General features: G+C 36.8%; 1 protein-coding gene across 2 annotated transcripts in view; it reads left to right on the top strand.

Moving 5' to 3' along the window:
- The window catches only part of galnt1 (UDP-N-acetyl-alpha-D-galactosamine:polypeptide N-acetylgalactosaminyltransferase 1), a 138,961-nt gene that overhangs the window by 85,422 nt on the left and 41,394 nt on the right, over positions 1-12,145 (top strand). For both annotated transcript variants that reach the window (XM_053487723.1, XM_053487722.1), the window contains one exon: positions 300-468. In XM_053487723.1, coding sequence (XP_053343698.1) covers positions 300-468 — 169 coding nt within the window. The remainder of the gene's footprint in view (positions 1-299; positions 469-12,145) is intronic.

Raw genomic sequence — 12,145 nt, 5'->3', positions numbered from 1 at the left:
AATGCCTACATGCATGTGATTTGCATCTCTCCCTCTTTTTTTTTAATTCCCTGCAAATGTTTGGTTTGGTCAAATGAAACTTTAAAGTCTCCATCTCAACACAAATCTGAAAAGTAGCGCCCCATCTTATAGACTGTAGAATGTTATTAAAAAAAAACCACTCAAACCAGGCATTTTGCAGAGCACATGTTCCTTTCTGCCTCCATCATTTGTCATTGTGAGCTATTTGTGAGTTAACTTAGACCAAACAATTGTACCTTTTACACTCAGCACCCATTTATTTATTTCTTTTCCTCCAGAGGTGGTCCCGAGGCCTCATGAAGGTCCAGGTGAAATGGGAAAGCCAGTGGTGATTCCCAAAGAGCAGCAGGAGAAGATGAAGGAGATGTTCAAGATCAACCAGTTCAACCTGATGGCCAGTGAGATGATCGCACTCAACCGCACACTGCCTGACGTCCGGCTCGAAGGGTATGTGTCTGTCTGTCTGTCTGTCTGTCTGTCTGTGTGTGTGTGTGTGTCTGTCTGTCTGTCTGTCTGTGTCTGTCTGTCTGTCTGAGTGTGTGTGAGTGTGTGTGAGTGTGTCTGTATGTCTGTGTGTGTCTGTATGAGTGTGTGTCTGTATATAAATGAGTGTGTGTGTGTTTACTGTATGTATGTATGTATGTACTGTGTGTGTGTACAGTATGTGTGTATGAGTGCATAGCAGCAGTGATGGATTGATCGCATCTGCACTTTTGATTCCGCTGTGTGAGCATGGACCATGACCAGCCTGATGATGTGCTGTATTTTTTTTTAAAACCTCTGGCAAGGAGAAGTTGTTTATCCGTGTGTGTGTGTGTGTGTGTGTGTGTGTGTGTGTGTGTGTGTGTGTGTGTTTTTATATAAATGTTCCCACAAGTATTTATATGTGTGTGTATATAACGCAAATGATACACACTTCATGAAAAACAGAATGATCTATGTTATATTAATATAATATTTATCAAATTATTATATTATAATTTATATATATATATATATATATATATATATATATATATATATATATAAATTATGACAATTAATTTAGTACTAAAATATTTAAATACGTTTTTCTTTTCCTGAATTCAATATATATATATATATATATATATATATATATATATATATATATATATATATATATATATATACACACACACACACACACACAAACTGGGTTTTTGTGTTTAGGGCTAGCATTGAATTAATTACAGACCTTAATAATTATGTCGACGGGAGGTCCTCATAAGGAGAATATGATAAGTGTGTGTATGTGTGTGTATGTGTGTGCGCATGTGTGACAGGCGTACCAAGCAGAATGCAAACACTGATCCATGAAATTTGTTTACTTTTTCTCTTCATTTAATTACCAGTCAGCTTTTCCATCCCTTCCTTCTCGTTCTGGGGAGGAGAAAAAAAAACACCTCCAATAGAATTGACACATTCAATTAAAAGATAAGAGTGTGCCAATTACCAAGTTACAGCCCGCGCTTACCATCAAACTTCCTCTTCTCTGACTTTCTCTCTCTAGCAGACAGATAAGCCAGCGATAAAAACATTGTGCGACTGTTTAGATCCACTCGGGTATAATGCAGCGCGTAGGTGTCCCTCGGACCCGCGCTGTGTCTCATTGTGAAGCTCCTGGCCTGGTTTTGTTAGTGCTAAACACCAGTCTGGCTCAAGTGCAGCCTTTGTGCCTAATGTTACCAACCCATCAATCAGTTCAGATCTCTCAGAAGCAAAGCCAACTTGCTGGCACAGGTTAGTGTGTGTGTGTGTGTGTGTGTGTGTGTGTGATGATGTGAATTTCTCTCTGGCATCTGTGCGTGTGTGTGACTGGAGCTTGGCACGACTCCCAGGCGTGGATTCTGACTGATATTTAAACATGGCTAATCTGCATGCAGGTGGCAAATACTGCCTTTGAGCACAGCTGAGTAGAAAAGGTCAAACGATTGTGTTTGCTTATGTAAAGCTGCGCCGCCAACATCTCTGCTTTCGGCGTAGCACTTATGAATTTGTGACCCCTTGCTACAGTGATACGAAGGCACTTTTTTCTTTTTTTTTTTTTTGCTGTTGCAGCGAAACAAACTTGAATAGAAATGACCTTGCGGAAAATCCAAGTCCTTGTTTTCATGCATTTATTTCTGGAAGCTATTACACTCTCTTCTCGCTGATTTTATAAGAGCAAATTTTACCTTGTGACAGTATGAGCCAATAAAAAAATAATTAGGGGTGTGGTATAAAAAAAGAAGTACTTTTTCACTTTTACCACACACAAAAAACTTACTCTTGCTTGGAATGCTTTTCAAAACAAACATATTTTATATTTCATATTTATATTAAATATACATACAGCAATAATAAACTATCTGCTGCTTTTTGGTTTGAAAAACAATTACTGCTGATTTACTGTACTGTTTGATTTATCAGAATATAAAAGTTTGTATTCTGGTAAATCAAACAGTAAATCGCTAGTAAAAAAAACTGGAAAGAAGACCGAACATGCACTTATGTTGCACTAATGTCATTTTGTAACTATTTCAGTAGTAACTGATTGCACAGAAATTTAAACATTTCTCAAGTATTAGCTCAAGCGATGCTTATCTTTTCTCCTGTAAGTTACCCTGTCAAAATGTATTTTTTCTAGGATTTTATTGTTTGTATAAGGCTCAGGTCATTGTGTGTTTAGGAGTGAAAAAGAAAGTTAAACGTGAAAGGAAAGGAAGGAGTGGCACCAAAATGTTTTGGACCCCATCCAAACCAATGTTGTTAGAATGAGATTAGAACCAGCAGTATAATGTTATATTGTAGAACTGAAAAACTAGAACATTTTAAAAAACACTGTTATTAGTTCTTGTTATTGCCCTGATGTTGTTTAATTCCAGCTCCAATGCGTTCACAATACACACTGTACACAATGTGCTTACCTTACTGTTGTACATGTCTGTTTTTAATGTAGCTAATTATGTTGGTCAGTCTTTAAAGGGGAACTATGATGCAAATTTATATCACTTTTTAGTCAGTTTTATATATGTAGATGAAAGAAAAGCTTTTCCCTCTCTCTTTTTTTTTTTATTTTTGCATTTCTCAGGTCCCTAGTTTTGTAGACAGTTAGCTTTCCCCTAATATGACTGCATTTTTTTTTATTATTAACCAGAAGAAATTTGCTTTAGACCCTTACAGTACCTGACTTGTTGCTCAGCTCTATTTTAAAATAAGCTTACTGCATGATTATAAAAAAATAAATAAAAAAAAATAGGTGCATGAAAGTGAAATTGTCCACAACAGTGTCTGGTATTACATGCTGAAGGAGGATAAATCTTTGTGCTAGTGATTTTGAATAATAATCTGAATATTCCAGAGAAATTATGTAAAACATTTAAGTCAGTTTTACAATAAAGTCTTTCATTTTTTGTCTTGGCGATAAAAAGTTAGAACTCTATGTACTGTATTAGACGAATCTCTTACTTAACTAAAGAAGAACTGAAGAAGGGCAGGTTGGCCGTTAGTGGTTAGTGGCTAACGCTCGAAAATTGGTGGGTTACGAAAAAGGGTTTATTCCCTTATCTGTGTCCTGACTGTCTAGAAACGTGCATTTGGTTAAACAGTTAAGTGTGGTTAAACTATGCGTGAAATCTGTGTGACCTGAACTGTATATTAGGTGGAACATTTAGAGACATTTTGGAGACAGAGCGGTACAAACACAATTCTTCAGTGTAAGACGTAGTGCTGTTTTACAACTCACTGGAGGATTGCTGATCCCAGGCTCATGTTACATTATCATCTTCCCAGTGGCATGCAATCTCAACATCTGGAGGTCAAGTTAAGGCCCAGACATTTCTTAACTTTTCATATAAAATAATGTTTAATACTTTTGTCTCAGCTTTGCACAATGAACAGAAGTTAATGCTTGAGTGTTAAAGTCCCCATAAAATTTCTTATTTGATATTATTGCAAATAACGACACATTCCTCTCTGAAACAGAAAATTAAGTGACAGTGTGTTGAAGCACTCTGTATACATAGACATCATGCGATAGTATTTCAGACAAGCCACACCCCCACTGAATCTAAACCAATGTGGATAAACGGTTAGAGAAAATGTCAAGACTGAAGAGTGTGTCTCACTGAGTGTGTGTTTCTTTTGTTAACTCCCGCTGGCAAACTTTAATTTTAATTACTGTGTGATGTGACTCAGATTTGTCCCCTCAGTTTTGTTTGCTCAATTTGTTTATTCAGCTGATCAAAGAAAAAGGCTCATTAGATAGCCACTAACATGCCTGTCCTTGAAAAATGGTGAAAATTTGTTGTACGTGCGCAGTCTAGACTCCAGAGCCAAAGTGCTCGAGGCTTGATTTCCCTCACCATTTGACTTCACTGGATGGCCTCAAAAAGAAGCGACCATGGAAACAAGTTTGCCATGACAACAAGGTTACAAGGGCTTCATTTGCCAAGAGAGGCAAGATCTGGGTTATGAAAGTTAATGATCTTTCCCATGACACACACCTCAGGTGAGGTAAGCCTTTTGTGTGGTCCCTAGTTTCTCTAACATTTTCCCTTTACACAAGGAAATTCTGAACGTGCACATTAAAGATCAGATTCCTGTTTTTTTTTTTAAACCTATCGTTTCATTTAGTTTTATTTTATATTTTGTTAATTTGCACCGATTGCAAATTTTCAAAGACCGTTTTTTAAAAAGGTAAAACTGTCTTTCCAAGAATCATAATGACACAATATACAAATGTTTTCAGATAAAATGGGAGGGTTGTGTCAGGAAGAGCATCCGGTGTAAAAACTTACACTGCACTGACCGGATGGTCTGCTGTGGCGACCCCTTGCCGGGAGCAGCCGAAAGACCAACAAATAAACAGTTGTTTTTGTAACATTTCTAGTGAAAAAGTAAACTGTGTTGGGCGATCAGTTAGTTGGATGGATGGTTTGAATCATTCAATTCAATTAAATTTTATTTGTATAGCGCTTTAAACGATTTACATCATCACAAAGCAGCTTTACACAATCAAAAGAATTAAGTTTGTATGAAATGTGAATGTGTATGAAACAAAATGATATGATTGTCCCTGATGAGCAAGCCGAGGACGACGGCGACAGTGGCAGGGAAAAACTCCCTGAGATGGTAATAGGAAGAAACCTTGAGAGGAACCAGACTCAACAGGGGACCCATCCTCATCTGGGTAAAAACAGATAGCAGGGATTGATGTGCATAATAATATGCAAGACTGGACGCTCGATATAAGAGGAGATGTGCAAGATTAAAGTCCAGTTTGTTCCTGGAGGCTCAGGTAGACTGTAAAAAATTCCAGTCCTGAACTATTGAGCGACTGAAGTCACAGGTCCTCAGAGAACAACTGTCTGCATCAGTCGAGGACAGGACCACCTTCATGGAAAAGTGGAACCATCCCCAGTCACCACAAGCATTCCAGGTAGACCACACGGGTCATCCATGTGATGAGATGTCCAACCAGAAGCAGGACTCCAGGATTTAAACAGGTCCAGAGGGCAGAGGAGGTCTGGATCACTGGCAGCTCAGGAGCGACATGTATAGCTCAAAAGAGAGATAGGTAGAGAAAAAAGGAGAGACGGAGAAAGAGAAGAGAGCAGAAAAGGAGAGAGCAAAAGAGATGGAGAAATAATAGTTGGGTATGGTCACAGTCGAACAATGTATAAGGTGAATGTATATTTAGTGCAGAGTGCAAGTAGGGACTCCGGCAAGACTAACTATGACAGCATAACTAAAAAGGGAGAGCCAGAGGAAAATACAGACATGAGGGCTTTTAGAGATGTAAAGCAACCAATCACCTCACCGTCAACAAACCTGAGTAATCAGTGAGAGTGAGGAAGACAGCATCTAAACACACTAGTTCACCTAATACTCTACGTCCATGAGTCTCCCAGATCTGCTATCCTGGTAATATTATCTACATGTGCTTCAAATTAAAGGCTGGAATCTATAATCACACCGAGGTCTTTTACTGTTGCACTTGATGGAACAGAAAAGCCATTTAAAATCACAGTGTGATCAGAAAGCTTACTTCTAGCTGCTTGAGGTCCTATGACTAGAACTTCGGTTTTCAGGATTAAGCAGAACGAAATTAATTAACATCCAATCTCTTGTGTCCTGCACACATTGCTCAACTTTAGTAAACTGGTTTTTCTCATCTGGTTTTGCTGGAACGTATACTTGTGTGTCGTCAACATAACAGTGAAAACTAATACCATACTTAAGGATTATGTTGCCCAGAGGAAGCATGTAAAGGGAAAAAAGCAGTGGGCCTAAAACAGAACCCTATGGAACACCAAACTCAACTTGAGAACATGAGGAATGGTCGCCATCTAAATCTACAAACTGATAACGATCAGTCAAATAGGATCTGAGCCATAAGAGGGCCGTTCCCTAAATTCCTACTACATTTTCTAATCTGTGAAGGAGAATACTATGATCAATAGTGTCAAAAGCTGCACTGAGGTCAAGTAACACAAGTATAGTGACACAACCCGATCAGAGGCCACTAGGAGGTAATTTACTACTTTAACGAGTGCTGTCTCTGTGCTGTGATGAGGCCTAAATCCTGACTGATACAGTTCATATATGCTATTCCTATGTAGATAGGAACATAGCTGCTGTGATATTACCTTTTCTAGAATTTTTGAGATAAAGGGGATGTTTGAAATCGGCCTGTAATTGGAAAGCTGACAGGGGTCAAGGTCAGTTTTTTTGATTAGTGGTTTAATAACTGCTAATTTAAGGGATTTAGGAACATACCCACTGCTGAGTGAACAGTTAATAACTTTCAACAGGGGTTCTGTTATTGCTCGAACTATCTGCTTGAGAAAATGTGTCGGTATAGGATCTAATTTACAAGTTGACGATTTTGAATAGGAGATGAGCGAAATTAGTTCTCTCGCTTCAAGGGGAGTAAAGTATTCTAGGTTCTGATGTAATGTGATTAATTAATCATCTGTATCACTTAAATCATTAATTTTTTTTGAGTCGTTGGTTGTTTTTTTTTGTTTTTTTTGAGGCCTTGGTTAGTTAGTTTAAGATGCTGTTTAAATTATTGGCTGGTTGGTTTATGGGTTAGTTTGAGTTACTGGTTGTTTGGTATGATGGTTGGTTTGATTAACTGGCTGGTTGGTTTGTTGATTAGTTTAAGTCATTGATTGTTTGATTTTATGGTTGCTTGAATGGTTTAACTTGTTTATTGGTTTGTGTCATTCGTTAAATTTGGTTGTTATTTTTATTGGCTGTTTTGTTTATATATCTTCATAAATCTGAATTTTTGGTTGTTAGTTTTTATTTTCTCAGTTACCCGGTGTAAGCTGCTTCCTTTTGGTCTTTTGGTTTCACTATTTATCTTTTAGCACTATAACAATACCAACAATAGAAGGAAATGGTACAGTGGTTCCATTTGGGGGAAAAAAAACATGATCAAATATGACAGATATATCTTCAGTGTCCAAAAAACATTTAGATTATTGCTGTAACATTAGTGAGAAAGACTGCCAAGAATGACGGTGATCATGGGGAACAACAAACATTCTGCATCCTGTCTAATCCCAACTGCAGAAAGAGAGTCGGATAGTTTCACTTTCTCAATCCAGCACCTTAACCTGTGGTTCGATTTTTTGTTTCTTTGCTATGTTTTGTGAATTTTTTTGTATTAATATATTACAATATATTGAAAAATACATTAATTGGCGCTTTTTATATATTTAGAAATATATTGTAAGTATATATATCTTAATGTATGTAATTTTATATTTAACAATATACCTTATAATATATTGAATTTAATTAAATATATCTATTTCATTATATTTTTTACTATATGCTTATGCAAATGAGCCATATACAGTACAAGACCATAATGAGATAAAAGCCAGATATAAATGATATAAATAAATGAGGTAATAAATTATATGTGAATGAGATATATTATAGTTTTTATCAAAGTTTTTTTTTATTTATTTTTAAACTTTACAGAAAACACACAACAAAAGAGAACACAAAAACCAACCTCCCATCCCCCCAACACCAGACAAACACAAGGATGCCATAACAATCAGATGTCCATAATTTTTTAAATAAAATAAAATAATAATAAGTAATCTTTACACACACTTCCTTTACAATACAATATTATCTGCGTTCATGCCCTTAGCAAAAAAAAAAAAAAAAATTCAGCTAAAATATACTACATGTTTTTTGACCACCGTCTGGTTTTAACCATAACATTTTTAACATTTCATTGTTTTTTAACATTCTTACTCCTTATCCAAAATTACGAAGTTAGTTTTAAATTTGGCGCAAAAAAAGGAAAACCCACCTTCACCGGCAGCTTTGTTTTCTTCTTGGTCTTCTTTTTCATTTGATCTGCGGCAGGCAAAGTGGGTGGTGCGATACCGCCACCTAAAGGTCTGGATGAATGCGATGTCCTGCACATTTCTCTAACATACTGGTCACTTAAACGTTTGCAGGCTTGGAGCATGTGTGGGAGAATTTGTGCGACATTATTAGACTATTTTTTTATTAGTCTTTATTAGAATCTACATGTACTGCAGGCTTAACTGAGTTGGCCCTGAGAAAATGTTGAACATTCAATCATAATTGTATATTCAAAACTAGATTTGGCCTTAAATTATAAGTGTGTACAGAAATTACTGAACACAAACATTATCTCATTGCTTCACTTTTTGATAAAAAATATTCTGTATATTGTATTTTAGTTCTTTATTGGTAATGATATTTATACAGAATGTAAAGTAAGGTTTCCATTTGCTAGTTTAATTTTGATAATTTAATCAGGGTGTAATACACATTTGTAAAAGGTTAGCCATGTTAATCATTTACTGGGGCGAACTGCACGATAATATAACTAGTGTTTGTTTGTTTGTTTTTTTAAATAAAATATTTATCTATTACAAAACATTTTACAAAACCTTTTCTAATGGAGTTTACAAACCTACATATCTACATATCTTCATTGAACACATGGTTAATTAAAAGAGAAACTTCCTTGGGTCCTTTATTTTTTCAATTCTAAAACAAAAAGTTCAAATAATTTGCACATTGCGTACAGTATATATGACCTTTAACACAATATTTAGATTTATTTTATTTTCCATTATTTCAAATTTCAGAGATCCAACCTACTAACCCTCCCCTCCATCTTCCCCCTGTTGTCAAAGGGTAATATGAATTACACAAAAAGTAATAAACATTCTTTAGTGTAGCACTGATTTGTCAAAAACCCTAGCCTAACTATACACACATGACTGGACAAAAAATTTATAAAGGATCACATAGGCAAGAATAGAACAGATTTATAAGATCATGTTTGGCCATATAATAATAATAAAAAGAAAAATCCATTAACTATGCAATCTAAAATAAAGTGACACATGATGAAAACCCTCTCTACATTTTATATAAGGGACATAATGTATAATGATATGCACTTTTTGTGTGTTCTACATTTTTGTATCATCATTCCAGCTGTAGTAAAATGTATTTTTTTTTAAATAATTGAGTTTAATTCTCCACAACATATCAAAAAACGCAAATGCAATTTTCAAGTACTGTCTACTTTGTGTGTATCTTTGAGATTTAGAGGTAATGAGCCATACATGAGGCACATTTGAGAAGATTGAGAAAACATCTAAAATCTCATTCAAGTCTCCAAGCCGGCTTATTTTTGTCTAGGAAACAAAGAAGAGATTAACATGAGATCTCATCTTGGAGTTTTCTTAATCAGAGCACACTGACAAAGTGAAAGTTTGTGTATAATTTTTAAACATGCATAAAGTTTCAATAATGTTGTAACAAAACAATTATAAGTATAAATATAATGTTTTTTATCTGCATTGCAATATATATCCATACATGGTCCATTCATATATTGCAATATAATAATAAATATAATGACTAGTTTCCTATAGATGGAAATGTATTATTTAATATATTATATACTGTATATATGCACGGGAGCAGAGTGTGTGAAAAAATAAAGGACATGATGTGTTAGGAGATGACTGGGTAAAAGAGGTCACACTATTGCGTGTGCGTGTGTTAGTTTTTTCCAGCCCCAGTGTTTTTGCTGTGGTGCAGTATGATGTCACTTGTCTCATAAGGATATCTCAGTACACAGATGTAAACAAAGCAGACGTTGCTGGTTTATCAGAGGACGGGAAGATGTGATAGAACAATGGCACAAGCCTGTCTCTCAGTTTATACAAGCACAGCTCGCACCTACACTTTCACTCGATGTGTTTAACCGTAAGGTGACTGTCTGTCATAAGCAGCAGAGCGATATCATGTCATATTTAATTCAATTCAATTCAATTTTATTTGTATAGCGCTTTTAGCAATTTTCATTGCCACAAAGCAGCTTTACATAGTCAAAAGAATTATTTAAGTTTGTATGAAATGTGAATTTGTATGAATCAAAATGGTCAGTTTGTCACTGGTGAGCAAGCCGAGGGCGACAGTGGCAAGGAAAAACTCCCTGAGATGGTAATAGGAAGAAACCTTGAGAGGAACCAGACTCAACAGGGAACCCATCCTCATTTGGGTGAAACAGAAAGCAGTAAATGATCTGCATTAATACAGTGTGTAGGCTGGGAGGCAGTTCAGCTATAATAGCTGATGTTAATTGATGTTAATATGGAGTCCAGGTAGTTATTGAAGACCCAGGTAGACTTGTAAGAAGTTCCAGTCATGAACTATCGAACTGTCAAGTCCCCAGAGAAACAGTTGCCAACACCAGTCAAGGCCAGAACCATTTTCTAGGTAGAGAGAATCATTCCCAGACACCAGACGCATCCCAGAGAGACACACGGGGCATCCATGTGACGAGATCTTCAGCCAGAAGTGGGGCACCAGGATGGGTCAGACAGGTCCGGAGGGCAGAGGGAGTCTGGATCACTGGCAGCTCAGGAACGACATGTGTAGCTCGACAGAGAGAGAGAGAAAGAGTGAAAGGGGGGGACAGGAGGAGAGAGGAAAAAGAAAGAGGGGGGGGAAAGAGAAGAAGAGGAGAGATGGCAGTTAGGTATGGTCACAGTCAAACAATGTATAATGTGAATGTATATTAACTGTAGAGTGCAAGCAGAGACTCCGGCATGACTAACTATGACAGCATAACTAAAAGGGAGAGCCAGAAGGAAGCACAAACATGAGGGCTTCCTGACATGTAAAGCAAACAATCACCTCACCGTCAACAAACCTGAGTGATCAATGAGAGTGAGGAAGACAGCATCCAAACATACCAGTTCACCATAATACTCTACGTCCATGAGTCCCCCAGATCTGCTCCTTTACCTATGGCAAATCTATTTATAAAAATGCTTGGCTAAATAAATAGGTTTTTAGCCTGGACTTAAACACTGAGACTGTGTCTGAGTCCTGAACACTATTTGGAAGACTATTCCATAACTTTGGGGCTTTGTAAGAAAAAGCTCTGCCCCCAGCTGTATTTTTCATAATACGCGGTACTGACAAGCAGCCTGCATCCTTTGATCGAAGTAGGCGTGGCGGATCGTAAGACACTAGCAGTTCGCTCAGGTACTGCGGCGCGAGACCATTTAATGCTTTATATGTCAAGAGTAGTATTTTAAAATCAATGCGAAATTTCACAGGGAGCCAATGGAGTGAAGATAAGATAGGGGTGATGTGCTCATATCTTCTGGTTCTGGTGAGGACTCTCGCTGCTGCATTCTGGACTAGCTGAAGCTTATTTATGCATCTAGCTGAACAACCAGACAGTAAGGCATTACAATAGTCCAACCTAGAGGTGATAAAAGCATGAACTAGTTTTTCTGCGTCGTTTAGCGACAATAAATTTCTTATTCTGGCAATATTTCTGAGGTGAAAGAATGCTATCCTGGTAATATTATCTACATGTGCTTCAAATGAAAGGCTGGAATCAATAATCACACCAAGGTCTTTCACTGTTGCATTTGATGGAACAGAAAGGCCATCTAAAGTTACGGTGTGATCTAAAATTTTACTCCTAGCTGTATGCGGTCCTATGACTAGAACTTCTGTCTTATCCGGATTTAGCAGAAGGAAGTTAATTAGCATCCAATTTCTTATGTCCTGCACACAT

Source organism: Clarias gariepinus, chromosome 26 (genome assembly GCF_024256425.1).
Source record: "Clarias gariepinus isolate MV-2021 ecotype Netherlands chromosome 26, CGAR_prim_01v2, whole genome shotgun sequence".
Taxonomy (NCBI): Eukaryota; Metazoa; Chordata; class Actinopteri; order Siluriformes; family Clariidae; genus Clarias; species Clarias gariepinus.
The sequence above is the reverse complement of the archived record's forward strand: the minus strand, read 5'-3'. Positions and strand labels throughout refer to the sequence as shown.